The sequence below is a fragment of the Vigna radiata genome, chromosome 6 (assembly GCF_000741045.1).
Source record: "Vigna radiata var. radiata cultivar VC1973A chromosome 6, Vradiata_ver6, whole genome shotgun sequence".
Classification (NCBI taxonomy): Eukaryota; Viridiplantae; Streptophyta; class Magnoliopsida; order Fabales; family Fabaceae; genus Vigna; species Vigna radiata.
The window spans coordinates 689,341-707,119 of record NC_028356.1 but is presented as its reverse complement, the minus strand read 5'-3'; the positions used below and the strand labels follow the sequence as shown (position 1 = coordinate 707,119).

The 17,779-nt window shown below is 32.9% G+C and overlaps 3 protein-coding genes across 5 annotated transcripts; 1 reads left to right on the top strand and 2 right to left on the bottom strand.

Moving 5' to 3' along the window:
• Positions 1–500: 500 nt before the first annotated feature.
• On the top strand, positions 501–2,798 carry LOC106764227 (chaperonin-like RbcX protein 2, chloroplastic). Of its 2 annotated transcripts, none has more exons than XM_014648474.2 (5): positions 501–1,012; positions 1,166–1,257; positions 1,991–2,048; positions 2,294–2,359; positions 2,453–2,798. In XM_014648474.2, the coding sequence occupies exons 1-5, from the start codon at positions 719–721 to the stop codon at positions 2,561–2,563; spliced, it is 621 nt and encodes a 206-aa protein (XP_014503960.1). In that variant the 5' UTR covers positions 501–718; the 3' UTR covers positions 2,564–2,798. The 2 variants fall into 2 exon arrangements, with proteins under 2 accessions (XP_014503960.1, XP_014503961.1); XM_014648475.2 differs by having other exon boundaries at positions 928–1,012; positions 1,144–1,257.
• A 724-nt stretch (positions 2,799–3,522) lies between these two features.
• Positions 3,523–10,754, bottom strand: LOC106762918 (armadillo repeat-containing protein 8). Of its 2 annotated transcripts, none has more exons than XM_022781780.1 (9): positions 10,231–10,754; positions 8,597–9,313; positions 7,542–7,637; positions 7,386–7,469; positions 6,277–6,454; positions 5,973–6,133; positions 4,714–4,992; positions 4,414–4,569; positions 3,523–3,938 (listed from the first exon to the last, which is right to left on the bottom strand). In XM_022781780.1, the coding sequence occupies exons 1-8, from the start codon at positions 10,561–10,563 to the stop codon at positions 4,519–4,521; spliced, it is 1,899 nt and encodes a 632-aa protein (XP_022637501.1). In that variant the 5' UTR covers positions 10,564–10,754; the 3' UTR covers positions 3,523–3,938; positions 4,414–4,518. The 2 variants fall into 2 exon arrangements, with proteins under 2 accessions (XP_022637501.1, XP_014502530.1); XM_014647044.2 differs by having other exon boundaries at positions 6,220–6,454; positions 10,231–10,753.
• Positions 10,755–11,531: 777 nt separating this feature from the next.
• On the bottom strand, positions 11,532–14,787 carry LOC106764130 (galacturonosyltransferase 8). The gene is made up of 3 exons (XM_014648360.2): positions 14,402–14,787; positions 12,251–13,501; positions 11,532–11,971 (listed from the first exon to the last, which is right to left on the bottom strand). Exons 1-3 carry the CDS (start codon positions 14,531–14,533, stop codon positions 11,696–11,698), a joined length of 1,659 nt encoding a protein of 552 aa, XP_014503846.1. The 5' UTR covers positions 14,534–14,787; the 3' UTR covers positions 11,532–11,695.
• Positions 14,788–17,779: the final 2,992 nt, after the last annotated feature.

Sequence of the window (17,779 nt, the reverse complement as noted above, 5' to 3'; positions counted from 1 at the left end):
GCCAGGTAAAACTGTTTATATTATATTCTATTTATATTTTATTCGACTTATATTAATTTAAGGTCCATGAAACAACTTATAAATAGAAGGTCAGGACCAAAAGTCAGGTACATTCTACTCACACTTAACTACATCCTACTAACATTTGCCTTTTGCTGTTACCTCTCCCTCCTGGTTAAGAAGTTTACCGAGCGGCTTAGACTAAAGACAACTAAACAGTCAAAGTTAAAGAGAAGAGAACGATCTAGTCAATCCAAGCATATGATAAAGCCGCGATAACCAGATTAATCTCTCCACCCTACAAAATATCCACCGAAACGTGGGGTCAGGGGCACCATAACACTATTTTTACTTAAATAAATTATATTTATTTAAGTAAAAAGTATCAAAATAGTTAAATGAATTGTACCCTTAAAACTCATTTAAATAATAAAATTATTGAAAGACAAGAATATTTACTTCAATCGCAGTTTGAGCGCGTGGGTTGGTGACAAATGCGTAGACCCGAAATTTACTCCAAACTGGAAAAGGCAACATGTGTTTGAAAATTTAGGACCTCAGAATTTTTGTTTGGTTAAGATTCATCTCAAAATCCCAGCTTCAAAAGGAGCATGCATCTATCTATCTATCTTTGACTGCAATGATTTTCCATTTCCAGTGATCTTTGTATCAATTCTGCACTTTTCTAGAAATAGCTTCCATAAGGGTGTGAGATACGATGGTGGGCGGTGTATCTGTTGTGGTGGAGTCGCACGGTTGTCCATGTTTGTGCGTGGAAGCTCTGAGCAACACCACCACTGTCAGTGCATTCTGCAATAGTCTGAGTCTCACTCTCAAGAGGAGACACTTGCAGAGACGAGCAACCATGAAACTCGCTACTTCCTTCCTTCAGAATCACAGTGTTAGCACAAGTTTGAAGAAGCAGAACAGGCACAAGAAGAAGACCAAAACACTCACTATTGTCAACGAGCTCGGTGGCCAATATGAAGACACTTTTCATGATGTTAAAAAGGTACTCAAAATAGTAAACAGATTGTTCAGTGCTGCTATATATAATCTTGGTATGACACGTAGAATAATGTGAATAATTTGCTTTAAGTTTAGAATATTGATATTACTGTTGCTTGTTTGCAATTTGACTAGCTTCACCTTTGGATGCATACAGCAAATACTCAATTATTTCACATACAAGGCTGCGAGGACTGTTCTTCAGCAGTTGTATGAGATGAATCCACCTCAATATACGTGGTTCTATAAGTAAGTCGAATACTTATTGTAGCAAGAATTTTCATTTGACATGGTTGTTCAACCTGAACTTCTGAAAAAGAGAAGATTGCAGACATTCTATATGGAAAGTTTCTCAGATGTGCTGGTTCAGTTTCATTATTTTACTTGAACTGGGTCATTCAATGCCTGTCTCATTTTCAGATCATGTTTAATCTCAGTGGATCTCGTTATAAATCAAGCGTAAAGAGAAAAAAAGTAGACCACTCGTTATCTTAATGTTTTGAGAAAGTGGTATCAAATCTCTATGTGATTTTGACTCATTATTAGTGCTGTATATTTTTAGTGAGTTTCTCTTCGAGAGACCTATCAGGAGTAGTAGATGGTTTTCAAATTCTTAACTCTAAATTAGCATATATGCGAGACTTTCAATACAACTTATTGTGAGGTATATGTATATATATTTCGAGAATGATATTAAACAATGGATGATTGTCAACGAATATGTCTAACAAACAACAAATATCAAACATCAGATAAGTTTTAACCATAATTCTAATACTATGTTAAGAAATGAATTTTTAATAGTCTCTATAGTCTATTTGACACTACATGAATGTGTATCTCAATGAAATGCACACGGCAACCTTTCACAGTTTCTAGTTTTCTGCAACATTTATCTGATAGAAACGTTGATTAGCTTTTTCTAAGCATGGTAAGGTTTATTTTTTAGCTAATTGTTATTTTGTGTTTTCTATGTTGACAGTTTCGTTGCAACAAACGATCCAGCTGATAGGAAAAACTTCATACGATCCCTGGGGAAGGTATGTAATCTGAAAAGTTATATAATTTGCTGATAATTTTCAGAAAGTTGGTAGTTTGTTTTTTTTTTTCTTCTTTTGATTACTCTGTTGTAAATTTTCTACAATTTTATATTTCATTACAAGCATGCTGTGTCTAAATCACACTACTTTCAGTCTAATTGATCACATGATTTTCTGTAAAACACATGTTCTGATAGTTACATTTGATGGAAAATGTGTGATTTTTTGTTTGGCCCCATTGATAGGAGCAACGTGAACTTGCTGAAAGAGTGATGATAACGCGGCTTCACCTTTATGGGAAATGGATCAAGGTAATTGAACTCAATATTATAAGCCTCTGTGAAGGTGTAATGCACTTAACAAAAGTTATAACCTTTCTATTCTACACCTCTTATTGCATGCAGAAATGTAATCACTCTGAGATATATCAAGAAATGAATGATGAAAACTTGGAGTTGATGAGGGAAAGGCTCATGGAAACTGTAATATGGCCTTCGGATGACTCAAACACATGAAAAATCGATGAAGTTAGCATGTTTGATATTTTTTTTTCTTTTTTCTCTTCAGTCTTTTAATTTTACCTCTTCCGAATCTAGGTGTAATTTTGGTTTCAGAGGCAATATTTGTCTCAGAAATTCATTTTTTGTCTTCTTCTCTTAGTATAATGCATTCTGTAAATACCTTTACTGATACGATCCAATATTTAGAAAGTTTGAAATGAAGAATTTACAAGAGGGGTGAAAATTTGTACACATTTCTCGTTAGAATGTAACCACAATTATTACAACATCACTTATAATCAAAAGTCATATTTATGTATTTTTTTCCTAAAGAACCCCTTTTATTAAAAAAACTCGTGGATCTTCTTCTTTTTAAGACTTTAAGACTCAGTACATTATTTAAAAGATTAATAACCATTGATAACTTTTTTAAGTTTTAAACATTTTGGAAAGAATTATAGTTGATTCAGTTACTAGTATTAATTTTTAAAATTTATAATTTTTTTTATAAATTATTCATGATATTAACTAAAAGTATTTTTATTCAACTTTACATATTTATATTGGCTTTCTTCTTAATTTTTTTTATCAATAATACAATTGTTTTAATTTAGTTAAATCCACAAGTTTACTTGCAATTAAAGACAAAAAAACAAATTAATACAAAATTAGTTTAGATTAATTCTTACCAAACAAATTAAAGTAAAACTTCTAATTTAATTCTCATAAAAATGTCGACATGAGTATAATTTTACCTGTATGCTACCGTTGTATAAAACATAACATATACAAACAGAAAGAGTGCAAACATAATTATTAGATTGTTTTAGCAATACACCATATCTTATTCTTTTGAACTGTAATAAGATTTTTAAAGTATAATAAGGTTTTATGTTATTCCAATGATTGTAAACTATCCCATTTTAAATGACATATATTAAGCTTAATAAACTAATAGATTAATTAATGCGTTGCTACTAATAAAATACAGATACCAAGTTTGGTTCACAAACTAGTTTTTGGCACTATCAAGCATTCAGATTTTGAAACTAATTCTTTGGGACTGGTTAGAAAAACTGGTCATTTGCATTTACCGCCTCCAAAAGAAACAGGAGTAATCTGATGACCCAGAAAATAAATTTTACAACACGCAAAGATCAATTTCGATCCCGAATAAGAATGAAATCGAAACTAAATTCTAAAATTGACATTTACTACTCGTATGGTACAACACTAAAGCCTGTAAATCTACTTTGATCCTCCGACTTACAAAAGGTGATACAAAGTGAGCAAGAGGCTTTGGGGTAACCTAGTCAGGAGTGCTCACAAAATTCAAAAACTTTCACACTGCTCTGACTGGTTCAAAAAAAATACAAGTAATTTTATACACCTGCAAAGGAAGCATGAAAAAAAAAATGTATCAATTTGACAAAGTAGAATAGAATACCATGTTGGGAAAACATGTTGAAAAACTAGTAGCACCACAAAAAATAAAGTTAAAAGAAGAGCGATAAAGTATGAAAAACAATGAGGAAAAAATAAATATTCATCCACGACCAGAAGACTACTACTACGCAGGCCCTAAATAAATATGAACATAGCTCGAAGATGAAAGAAATAGAATCATCAGCTCACTGTATAAAGCCGCTTTCCTGTCCTAGAATATTGAACCACTGCCAACTTTATACAGTTTTACCATCATGTTAACTGATCAAGGTTACGCAGGTATTAATAACAAAATAACAGTCAACTATACCAATTTTCCATAGCATAATAAAGTATGCCCGTGGTCTCCCTAAATAGAATAGAAATGAACTTCTAGAAAAGATAACAAGGCATTGACATACACCCACTCTCATACGTACCATACTTGATGCTGAAGCACAAGACTGGATACACCTTACATGAGTTCTATCATGATTTCTCTTTGCCTGTAGCTCAAGGGATTTGAATGGAGTAACTGATCACAATTAATTATCACCATAAGTAATAATCTGCCCAAGTGCCTGTCTTGCTCGAAGCTGCACCAACAAAAGAAAAAATTATAAAATGACTGCAGATAGTATTTCCACCAACAAAGCAAATCTAAATATGTTATTATTTACATGTATTCGAGTCTAGAGGAAGTAAAGAACAAGACCAGTTTGAAAGGAAGATTAAAAGACCTTCACATCCATGCAAGGATCATTGACCATCTTCTTGATTTGAGAAACAATTCCAACACTACGCAGTTTTACAATCCTACCAAATGCACCAGGACTTGAAGGAAATGTGAGATTTACTATGACCCAAAGGGCGGATGGGCGTAAACGACTGTCATTGCTCAGCAAAAACTGGCTAAAGAAAGAGTGAGACCCATTTTCAGCTTCTGAAAAGAGTAGCTGCATGACAGCTTCTTTATGAGACTCATTTCCACATGCAATATTGCTGAGTAAGTACATCCCCTACATGGATAGATAACAATCAGCTTGAAGAATAATATTTCGATTCAATTGCAGTTCCTCTTTTCATATGCTTATTGTGTTAATTTGTTGTTTTTATCCTGACAGGGAAAAAGATACTTTGTTCAACCTTTGCACTTCCATTGAGATCATCAAAATTTATTAATTTCCTACATTATATTCTCCCTAGTAACATTGACAGAACCACACTCTCAAAATCGAACAGATATAAATAAACAAGATGTCAATCTAAAAGTTAATTGATTGAATAATACAAGAAAAAAAAAATATGAAAGTGGATACACTGTTGGCCCCTTAAACATTTGATGCAATGATTTACAGTGGTAGTAGACGTTAAAAATATAACCTAGTCATAGAAGGCTTGGGTACCATGGCATTGTTTAACTCCCACACAAACTAGTTAGGTTTGTGCATTGGTCACACTTCAGGCCCATGGGAATTTTGGGTGAGGAGTGTGCTAGAAATATAATATAAAAACCATTCTTATGCCTTTACCTAATGACTTAAACTTATGTGACAGTGTGCCAACGGTGTTTGGAGAGGATTTTGTCAAGGAAAAATTTAAGTATTTATAAGAAAGCATATACAGAGTCATGAGAGGCCTGGTGGAGATTGCTTATTTCATTCTCTGGGTATCTTTCTTTTCATCTTTTAGCCACTCAATCTATATTTTCCGGCGGCCTCTGTAATCTGTTGTAAGGAGCAAGGATCTCTCATTGCATAAACAATTCTTTTTAGAATTTCACTAGCATAAACACATTTGATGAAACCAATCATCTTTCCTTCCTCACTAACCTACATCTCCTATTGTATAAAATAACCCAAAAAAGAGGGTGGACAGAGGTACAGAAAGGAAAACCATAACATGATCATAATATATATCAATAGATTATAACATCAACAACAGTGTCCATTGTAATGACTGTATTCCACCAATGAATGTTTCAAAAGCTGTTTGCAACCTGTATCCCAATTTCAATTTTTGAAGATTTTTGCAATTGCCTTCCAACAGCATCCAGTATGATACCATCTTCAGCAAAAGCATATTCAACACAATCTATACATCCATCAACCAAATTACGAACAAGGGCCAGAGCTTGTTCTTGTACAGAAGGCTCTGGATCTGCAGTGTATACAGAATCAATGACAATTTTTTTGGCGCACACCAATTGATCAGAAAAAGTAGGAACTGGCAATAAAGATCATTACCACAGATAAGGCTAGCTACAGAAGACACTGTCAACTCCAAGAAAACTTTTTCCTTACACATTTTATCCGCAAGAAATACCATGTTCCTCAAGGCCCATACAGCATTTAACCGTAAAGATGAATCCATAGACTTTGTCAAATGGACAAGCTCCTTAATACCTCCACATTGTATGAATTTTGACTTCTGTGGAGTAAAGTCGATCACTAGGTTGCTAATAGCACCAAGGGCCGCAACCTGGTAACATGGGAAAAACTATGCTTACCAACGAAGGGAAAATTCATACTTCTGTATATTACGTTGTACAACAGTTAATCCAAAAATTAACACTTTAAGTCATATCACTCTACTCAGCATGAATTGCAATATATCTATGATACCATTCTTCCAAATCCAATTTTAACTTAATGTTACCTTATTTTCTTATTTTAACAGATATCGTGTTTCTCTTTGTGTACATCTTATCTGAACATTCGTTGGCTACATAATAGGCTACTGTTTTGTTAATTGATTCTGTCAATAGTTGGACAGATTCTATCTACTGGTTTCCTTGTGATTAGCTGAAGTTTAGGATCTCTATTCTGTGTAAAGGTTGATGCCAATTACCAATAAAAAATTTCCAGCCAGTCATTCACATTTCGCAGTTTGTATTTAGTACAGAACTATTCAAATATTCAATGTGCACATGTTGAAAAGAGTCAACACAATCATGTACCACCTTGTGGATAAATGGTGACCATTTCAAAAATAAAATACCCAATGGGTGATACAACATACAAACACAAAATGGAAACAAATATTGCAGATATTAATTATGACAAAAAATGTCTACCACAGTTTCTTAATTATTAGCCAAATAATATTGAGTTAATAGGAAATTCAGAACTAGACCAAGTTAATCCACCAAGCCCTTTATAAAAAGCCTAATCCCTTAACAATTCAAGTTCAGGCTTAATCTACAATCAATACAGGAACAGGTGAGAGAATACAATCCTTAAATTATACATGTAATTGATATTTTAACACTCAGATTCCACTGTTTAGATTTCAATCCTTTAGCATGGTTGGCAGAAAATTTGCTGTCTGTACTTCTCCAGGAAAGAAAGCCAGCATATACTGAATTTAACTTACAAAAAACTAGGAACATTGTAAATGTGATAAAACATACTTGGACAGAAGTAGAACGATCAGATAGAAGCCGAACCAAAGTAGTTATAATCCTTTCATTCGTGAAATAACCTGCACTCGAATTCTGAAAGAAATTTTATGAGAATTATTTATACATAGCATGAAGGCAGAGTGTCATTAGTCACAAGTAATGCACCTTGATTGAGCGTGAAACATTTTTTAAGCAAATGCAAGCTGCTGTACGGACATTGGCATCATCATAGGTTAAGGCATCAACTAACATATTCAAGACCTGTATTCACAAACAGTGAAGCAGAAATTGCTAGTGGACTTAGTATCTAAGTTCATAGTTTACAGGGGCAAATTTTTCCATTACAAGATTCAGAAGAAACACAAATAGCTTATCATCTAATCTATATATCAGGAAAAAACACATTACACAATGTCAAACATTTTCAATTGCTCATGTTGCGGTGAGTATATCTACATCACATCAATAATTGCTAAATTAACTACCACCCATATATATTTCAATTCAATACCATTTCATCATGTTAATAACCAATTGGGGGATCCCATTCTTTACACCAGATTGTGGTACCATTAGTTGACATATTTACAAAGTTAAGTCAATATCACACAAGCTATTTCTGCTGAAAAAATAAGCAAAAATCGCATTTACATGGAAGCTTCTATGTTTAACTCAGCAAGTGCTGCCAGTAAGAAAAAAAAAGTGAGCCTGATGACACAACCTTAAAAAAAGTTAACCATTTAAGAGAGAATAAATATAAAGCATACCTACAAACGAAAGAAAAAAGTTGGCTGAAACCCACAGCATCAGTTTCCAGACTGCCTCTTAAAAACTGTTAAACTGTGTTTAACATTAAGCTAAATGGTTCTAGAAAATAACTGCAAGTACACACAAGCATGGAAATGTGATGCTTCGTTCTTGTCGCCAGTGTTACACGATAAAGACAAACCATTACAACAAGCACATAGCCAAAATTACAATGACACAAAAAGGGGGAACAAGAGACAAAAGAAAAATCCAATAGTAACATTATAGAGAAGGCTACATTCCAGTAAGTCAGTCTCAGGGTTAAATTTGTAGGTTTCTTTTTAATTTGCATTTGTTGTTTACATTTTCCAAGGCAAGGAAGACAACAATACATGGCGTGGGGGGAATTAAAAATTGGTTCTTGGCAAAACAAATATAAGAGTTTTACTAGTAGTTTTCATGAAACAACAGACCTGCAATGAAAGAAACTTAGACCGGCAACACTCCAATTTTGAGCAAAGAGCAGCTAGGGCTAGAAATATTCCTTCAAGACGTTTGGGATGTAAAGCACAATTTTGTAAGTGACTGTTCAACTTATCAATAGCATTTGCCTCAAATGCTAATTTCTGCACATCTTTTTCAGCAACTAAACTTGAAAAGGCAAAGCAAGCATTGTCTCCAACTTTACCGGAATCATCCAGAAGCTCAAGTAAAATATTTATCAATTTGGTTTCAATTCCTGTGTCTTGTAGATAGCAAGAAGATGAATTCTTTACACAAATCAGGCACAAGGATGCTAACAACCTTGTCTGAGAATATCTGTCCTTGGTTAATTCAATTATTGAACTCAAAGCTCTTCGACTTTGAAGGTCCACAAATTTAGAGACAACTTCTGGATTGTTTTTAAGAATTGCAGCAATGGACTCTAAACTAGAATCTCGTTGGCTTAGAGAACCATCAAGAAGACTAATAAATTTTTCTAAAGCACCAGCATGGCATAATATATTTTGTTCGTCACTTGTCTCACAAGAATGAATAACAATGCTTGCGCCTAGTCCGGTAAGATTTTCATTTCCACTTTTCAGTAGTGAAAGAAGAAATCCCATGTCTTGCTCTTTATAAAAATCATACTTCGGAGCTAGTTTTGATTGATAAATCATTCTTAAAGAGCGAGCAGCAGCATCCACGACCTGAAACCAAAGGGAGTCAAGTCTATTAGATCATTAGAAAGGAGAAAAATAACACTTATATAACATATCACAAAAATATTAATGTATAAAGGTTAGGCAGGTATGTTTTGTTGTAACCGCTGCATGACACAATAGAATAAAAGGCATAAAGAAGTATTGAAAAATATTAAGGTTAAATAGAAATAATAACAAATGCATTTCCTGAAACCTCTGTCATTCAACCTATACTAAAATATGAAAGTACAAAGTGATTGACTTGGTAGAACATGTCCACACCCCACAGACACCCCACAGACTGCATTAGATCGTACTCTAGTAGCCCTCACAACTATTGCCAACAGCCTAAATACCCACCAGATGCAGCGAAACAAAAGCAACATGTATTCAAGCATACATCGCATTTAAAAATGTTTCATGTAACCGTAGGAAAATATAAGTTATGAGGACATTAATAATTAGACTCCATTGTGTTCCCAATTTTACCATGCAAAGGATATGAAGCCAAGCCTTGGCCCTTCCAATTTCTTTACTAATAGCATTCGGTTACCGTTCCATTTTTCTATTCCTTGGCATTCGTACTCCACCCTATCATCTCCTAAAAAATATACTTAGTTCTTGCCGTTCCCACAACAGAAACGTAGTAAGGTTACACTACATCAACATGACACAACCCACAACCTAACAAAGACATAGAAAGACAGGAACAAACTAAAATGCAGGCATTCAAAAAACTGCAGTTGATTACAAGATAAACACAAAACTATTTCCAAACAGTTATTCCATTCCGAACTTCGAATGTATCACAGAGAAATGCCTCATTTCTCGCAACAGCAACATCATCTTAAGCACCAATGTCTGAGAAACAAATCACGAAATAGAAACTCGAGAAAAAAAAAAGTGTAACTAATCGAATTTACCTTGTCGTCAGCGGCAGAGAGGAGCCGAATCAAATGAGGGAAAGCTCCGGCGTCGAGAATGGCACGGACACCGGCGTCGACGCCGCAGGCGAAGCTGCCAAGCGCGGCAGCGGACTGGACAACGAGGCTGGAACCGGGAGTGGAATCAGCATCAGCGCTGGCGAGAACAGCAGCAAGGACCGGGACGGCGCCGAGCTTGATGTAGGAGAGTTTTTTGGTGCGGTTGCCGATGATCTGGTTCTTAACCTCTCGAATGGCTTTGAGTTTGATTTCGCAATCGGAGGAGGTGAGGCGGTGCAGAATCAGATCGGAGGAAGGACGCGTGGCCGGCATGGTGACGGCGGAGGAAGCTCATTCACGGCGGAGGAGAAGGCGCGGCAACCTTCTCATTCCTGAAATACGACGGCAGAGGAGAAGACAGATCTTTTTTGTTTGTTTCTTGAATTAATTAGTTATTAATTTTTAGGAGAGGGAAAAAATAGGGGTATTTATTTATGAATGGATAATATAGTGTTGCTGTTCAACCCCGTTCACAATTTGGAAATGGCGCCCTTTCTTTCAATTTCTGCTTCCATACTCGTTTTATCTAACACAAATTTAAAAATTTATTATAGATTACAACTTGTTTTTTATATTTTAAATAAAATAAGTAACGTGTATTAAAATTTAAACTGTAAATAAAATAAAACATATTATTTGCAGTTCAAATTTTTCTTTATAAAATTCTAAACTAGTAAATAACTAATTTTAAAATAACATTTTTTTTATAGATTACATTTATTTTCTAGGTAGCCAATACTTTGTTACCTTCTTTTGCTTTAGTTTTTCTTTCCTCCATTTTGAGTCCTTTTATAGCTAAACCATGCATGGTAAAAATTCTGAACAGCAACACTATAAAACCGTTGTATTCGAACAAAATAATAATAATTACGCATTTAGTTCTTATATACAAACTTTATTTTTGTCTTAATAGTAGAAATTACCTATTTTAATTGCTTGCTTAGATATACCATTTCAGTCTCTTGTAATTTTTACATATACATTTAAAGTTATCAAAATTAAAAATGGTACGCATATAAATTAAAATATATATATATATATATATATATATATATATATATTTTAAGTATCAGAATCAAAAGTCAAAGTTTATTTTAGACAAATATTTTTAATCTGATAAAAAATAAAACAACCAAAACCAGAGTGGAACATTAAATTCAGATGAACCATACTTCAAAAATAACATTATTGCATAAATGTTGTGAACATGTGAATAAATAAGGGAAAAAGAAATGGGAGAATTGCTATACAAAAGAATTTTACAATTAGAGAAATAGGCAAGATTTTTTTTCCTGGACCAGCTAGGAATTATGTTAACCGTATCAGCATAATATATCAGAAACTAAACGGCAAAGAAACTTGATGACACTTGACACAGCATCAGACTGAGAGGAAATCAAACACTTTAGAAATCAAAATTGCAGGCCCGAACGAATTCTAATTCATAGTCAACATACTTTGTCCAAAGTGGCTTGAATTGAGACAATGCAATGTCAAGCCATGGTTTCATGTTCCCATTGAAGTGCACCACTGCAGCATTCTTGATCTCATCCATGCCAATGCTTGGGTTATAGCCAAGTCCCAGAACATGCCATGACTTATCCAGTGGCTTTGTTGTTGAGTAATATGTGATTAGACCAGGTGGCAGTGTCCCTAATTTCCATAGTGTTCTGTTCTCGTTCTGCAGCAACATGAGCACAACACGTTGAACATGAAATGGCAGTCTCAACATAAAATATAAATAGATTGGTGTGTGAGTCCATAACTTACAGTACAATTATTTCTATTCTAGCATCTGATGCAACCTCTAGCACCATTACTAGTGATGTAATGATTGACATGGCATTGAACTTGATAGCGTCAATAGATACAATGTTAAAATACTAGATGTTGTTTGAGAATGCAAAATAATGAATGACAGTAGTGTTGTGGTAAAATACTAAATAAGAGTAAGTCTTACAAGATTCTGCCAGTAATGATACTCTTCTGTGCATTTTGTCCTTCTCCAAGCATCCAAATCGAAGAAGTTCATTCCATAAGCCCATGCACAAGCCTTTGGACTGAATTTTTCTCGAATCAAGGGGTGTGAGAAATTCATGTACTGTGCATATCTATGGAATGACCCGAAACATGTTTCTACAGCTCCATTCACCTTGCCATCCATATCAATCTTCCATAGCCCAGTAAGGTCCTTCTGAACCACAATGTCATCATCCAAAAACAGAATTTTATGCAGTTTTGGATACATTTCCGGCAAGTAGAACCTTAAATGGTTCAATATTGACAAATATTTGGGATTCCTAAACTTCATATTGGTTGTGTCCTTTGTAGCATTCTCGAGCTTGTTCTCAAAGTAAAATCTTTGCAGGTTAGCAGACTCCAACTGTCGAAGGACTGGCACATAAGAAGAATTCAGGAACTTGTAGTCCTCCACTGCCTTAACCTCAATGTGTGCACCACTGTAATCCTTCAGCTTAAACATCACCTGCATTGCTCCAAGGTTCATCTTATCAGTCACAACATGAAACACATGCTTGTGCGGCTCCTTTGCATTCTTCATTGCCGAATTGACCACAACAGATGCTGCAAGAACATTGTCTGAGAATAAGGCATAGTGGTACAAGTTAGGATCTTCAACTTCTGGAGGAGTAGGCTTTCCCTCATCTGAATACTTTTCAGGATGGGCGATCCTCTCTTCCATCAACCTCATGGAGAGACAATGCAAGCCCTTTGAAATTGACTTGGCAGCAATTAGGCTTGAGAAAGCTCCTTGTTTCTTTGCCTTTGTTAACTGCTCATTCACAGAAAAAATTGTATCCTTCAACTTCTGAATCTTGAGCTGGTTATCAAAGGACTCCTTTGCATCCCCGATCACCTGGCGTGTGGTTTTAATGCGCTCTTTCACTTCCTTCTCCAATTGACGAAGCACTGATTCATCAACATGGGATAAATCATTGCCGAAAAGAGGCCTGTATATGGGTTTGTTCATTAGAGCTATGAAGTTGCGAGATAGCTCTGCGAAAACCCTAACAAGCTTTGAGCTCTCAAGCTTGACCTTACGTGCATAGGAAGCATACAGAAGAGCCAGAGAGCGATGGTCATCGGCTTGCTTGCGAATCTGGTCCAAACGAGGCTTGAGGGGATCTGTTTTCAGAGCAAGAACAGGTCTCCTTCTTGATTCAAATCCTTGTGCAACACCACCATTAGCATCCTAGTTCACCAGCACAACAAAATAGTGCCCTAGCTTCATCAAAAAAATTCATTTCCCAGGAAAATAGAAGGACGAACAAAGAAAATAATAAAGATTTTTCCTTTCCACTAGTGAAATTTCCACTGAAAAATCCCTACACTACAACAACAAATCAAAATAAACCCCGTTTGTTTCACATTAAAATTAGCACGGATCAAGACTAGTTCAAAAGCATAACAACAATATTTGTCCTTTCTCAGGAAAAGCAAACAAATTAAAGAAAATAACATACTTTTTCCCTTTTCTATCCATTGAAAATTTCTCAAACTACAAGAACAAATCAAAACGCATGTCCTGTCTGTTTCAAATTAAAATTTGCACATGTCAAAACTGGTTCAAAAGCATAACAACAATGTTTGTCCTTTCTCGGAAAAAAAAAAACTGAAGAAAATAATAAACTTGTTTCCTTTTCTAGTAGTGACATTTCCATTGAAATTTTACTCGACTACGAGAACTAAACAAATCAAACAAAACATATACCCAGTTTCTTTCCCAATAAAATTATCACGCATCAAGCCTAGTTCAAAAATACAAAAACGAATCAATATACCTTCATCAAATCTCTGTACTTTCCAATAATAGAAAAATACAAACTTCTATCATTTCTGGCAACACTGTCATCTCTGTTACCCGAGAAAATTCCTAAATGAGCTTGCAACTAGGTCCGAACAGGATTGGATCCCGACCCATTTGAACCCCTGCGATAAGGTCCAAAACTAACCCCACCCCACCAATTTTCTCTTCGAATTAAGCTAACCCAAACTACAAATAAACCATAATTTGAAAAATAAAAATAAAAAAGTGCGTGTTCCCCTGGAGAAATCACAGAATGAAAACAAAATGTAAGGGGTTGGAGAATACCGTGTGATGGGAGGAATGAGAATGCGTGACGAGAAAAGATAGAGCGAGGAGAATGCAGAAGGCGATGGAGATAGCAGAACTGGAGAGAGTGAGAGTTGAGATGGCGGAATGTGGAAATCGAGGATTCACCATTTTGGTGTGAGCTTCAGAGAGAGTGATGTTGGATTGATTCAAAAGAAGCGTCACTCGCTGGCTCGCTCAACTCAACAACCAAAATCATGCACTCTGGTTTTCTCTATCACCACCTTTTTCGCAAAGAAAGACAGAAAATTAAGGCGCAGATTTCACATATTTTTGGTAGAGTTTAACTCCAGAGTTGCGGTAGTCATTGTTTGAAGACACGAACAAAAATAATACAAACATGAAATTTCAGACTCGAATACGAAAACAAAAATTAACACAAGCATGAACTTTTAGACTCGAATACGAAGATAAAACATAAGTAATTCATTACAAAATGTGTATAATACTCTTCTAATCATATATATATATATATATATATATATATATATATATATATATATAAATATAATGTAAGGTAACAAAATTTAAATTAGATTTATATAATTTTTTTTACATAATATTGTGTGAAAACTGAATTATGATATTGTGTCAATCTGATTAGTGGACTACTTCACTTGCATTGTTATTACAAAGAATTAGTTTATTAATCATTTTTATTTTACATAAGAAAATATGACTTGAAATTTAAGTTTTTTGAATTATGGAAAATACTAACGCGATTATTTAAAGAATACAAGAGTAAATTACCTATGATACACTATGAAAATGACATAACATTAGTAAGTTGTACAATTTGTGCTTTAAATCAATGTTAAAAGTTAAAATGCTAAGAAATTTCATTGGTGGTACAAGATACAGGAGGTGTCCCACCTTCTAAGTAAACATACTAAATTTACAATATCAACTTATTATTGTATTTAATATAAAATAACATAAAATAAGTTTAAGTGCTCCCAGATTTAATTAATCAATCATTGTATTGATGTTGTTCTCTTATAAAATCAATTACTCAAAAACACATGTCATGCAAGTTGGTTGTAGAGTCTCTCTTGCGTATCCATTTTAACAATTATAAATGAGAATTTCTTTTTTAAACTTTTCCATGTAAATAGAGTTAAGTTGTGAATTAAGTAAATAAGATACACATTTACATTCTATTAATTTGTCCTTTCAAAGTTTTGTAAAACCGAGATAGTTCTTCAAATATTAAAAGGCCAAGAGAATCATTTTTAATGGTTAAAAGTATTTATAAAATTAAATTTTCTTACAGACAAACTTCAAGTTCTGACGAGTTTATGTTTTTAGATTTGGTTTTCTGAGTTAATTGGGAAATAAATTTTTTTTCTAAGTAAACTTAGTAGAATCAACTATGAAATCGATAAAATCGTGTATAATCGTGAGTTTGGAGCGATTTTACAAGTATTTTTTATTGAAAAAACTTATAACATTATGTCTCAAAATACATTAAAATTAATTATACTAATTTAAATATTTATGTTTTACAATATTTTTATGAAAAATATATTTATAATTTTTTTATTTCAAATTATATAATTTTGTAGATTTATTTGAATCAAGAATATTTTTTATATATATATTTTTTTCTAAAATAAACTCTTACACAAGTTTACTTAAACTCTTGGATTTCACAACCTTAATTTTAAATACTAATCATTTTCTAAAAAAAAAAAGAGTAAAATATCAATATAATTCACAAACTTTAATTATTTAGCCCTACATGTAAACAAAAAAAGTGCACATACAATGTTGTCTTCCACAAGCTACTCATCTAACTTTTTGCTATATAAAAACATTGTAGTTAGTAGTAGCAAGTAACAAATTTTAATATATCTATACATGTCTCAATCACTAACATGATACCATGATATCCCTTCATCCACTTTAAGAAGAATGAATGTGAAAAGAGATGGTTTACTTGAAAAAAACAAAAGCAAAATACACAGAAAAAGTTAATGGAATGGCCCATGACATGTTCCATGATCTTTCTTTATTGACTTCTAATGGAACATGTTGCTATTTTGTTGGGTTCAATATGTGTTGTATGAATACCTTCACTTCTATTATACTCATCTCTTCTCACATCTTTTTCAAATGTAATTATTACTAAGATAATAAAAAATAAATGATATAAGAATTTAACGTGTATATTTAGATGTATTTATTTTGATATATTTTCTTAAATTGTACAAAATAATTATTTATATAATTAGATAAAAAAACATTTCACAATACTAACTATTGTAAAATTAAATTAAAATCTACAACATCAATCCTAAACACCTTCAAAATATTAATGGAATATATATACAAATACTTTTAATTAATTATCTAATATTAATCACTGTCATGCTATTTTTCCATCACCCACTTCGTTGATTCACATTCATATTCAGACAGGTGCATTTGTTAATGTGTAACCACAAGCACGTTGATTGATCTGGCAGAGTATAACTTTTTTAGTACAAATTTAATTATTGTGTTACATAAACTCAAACACCTACAAAAATTTTAATTTATGAAATTAGATTGTGAATTTAAAACAAAAAATATTATAAACAATAAGAACTTAAAATATCCAATAAGAAAATAAAATATTAGGCATTTTTGAACACTTTTTATTATTTTCTATTTTATTAGAGAAAATATAAAAAAAAAAGTCTAACAAAATCATGATACTAGTTCCACTGAGTTATTATTTTCATTCACATTGCTCAAATTATGAAAGTGGGAGTACTCAATTTCAAGATAGCTGAACACATGTCATCCACTTAAAATCTAGTTAGATCTATTTGTGTTCATACAAGGTGTCAAATTTATTAATATCTCACCCACTTTATTTAACCAATATAAATATATATATATATATATATATATATATATATATATATATATATATATAACAATAACTAAAAAGTTCAATAATAAAAATATAACTGCAGTTATATAATGTATTGAATTATTTTTTAAATCATTGCATTGCTCTTTATCATGAAATTACTATATTTTTCTTTAAAATTAAGATAATTTCAACCTGGCACATTATTTTAAGCATTAAATGTTTTCATACTTTAAAATTAACGAGTTAATTTGTAAATTTTGTTTTCTAAAATCTAACTCTTTTTTTTTCTGATACACATTTACGTAAAATTTACGTTTATTTTTTTTCCTGTAAATGTAATGATGTTTTCTTTCAACATTCTCTAAACTAAAAATTGGCGATATGCTTTTTATAGTTACATTTTTGGAATATAGTATTTGCAAAGATAATTAAACTTAACACATATAATTACATAACAGTTTAGTGTTTGAATGGCTCGTCCTTGTTAAACTTAC

Bases quoted from the DNA above. Each gene is read 5' to 3' on its own strand.
- LOC106764227 (XM_014648474.2), top strand. From the start codon at position 719: ATGGTGGGCGGTGTATCTGTTGTGGTGGAGTCGCACGGTTGTCCATGT. The intron at 2,049-2,293 runs GTATGTAATCTG...CCCCATTGATAG, and splicing joins TCATACGATCCCTGGGGAAG to GAGCAACGTGAACTTGCTGA. The intron at 2,360-2,452 runs GTAATTGAACTC...TATTGCATGCAG, and splicing joins TTTATGGGAAATGGATCAAG to AAATGTAATCACTCTGAGAT.
- LOC106762918 (XM_014647044.2), bottom strand. From the start codon at position 10,563: ATGCCGGCCACGCGTCCTTCCTCCGATCTGATTCTGCACCGCCTCACC. The intron at 9,314-10,230 runs GTAAATTCGATT...CTTTGGTTTCAG, and splicing joins TCTCTGCCGCTGACGACAAG to GTCGTGGATGCTGCTGCTCG. The intron at 4,993-5,972 runs GTTGCAAACAGC...CTATCCATGTAG, and splicing joins AAATTGAAATTGGGATACAG to GGGATGTACTTACTCAGCAA.
- LOC106764130 (XM_014648360.2), bottom strand. From the start codon at position 14,533: ATGGTGAATCCTCGATTTCCACATTCCGCCATCTCAACTCTCACTCTC. The intron at 13,502-14,401 runs GTATTCTCCAAC...CTGGTGAACTAG, and splicing joins CTCATTCCTCCCATCACACG to GATGCTAATGGTGGTGTTGC. The intron at 11,972-12,250 runs GTAAGACTTACT...ATGTTGCTGCAG, and splicing joins ATCATTACTGGCAGAATCTT to AACGAGAACAGAACACTATG.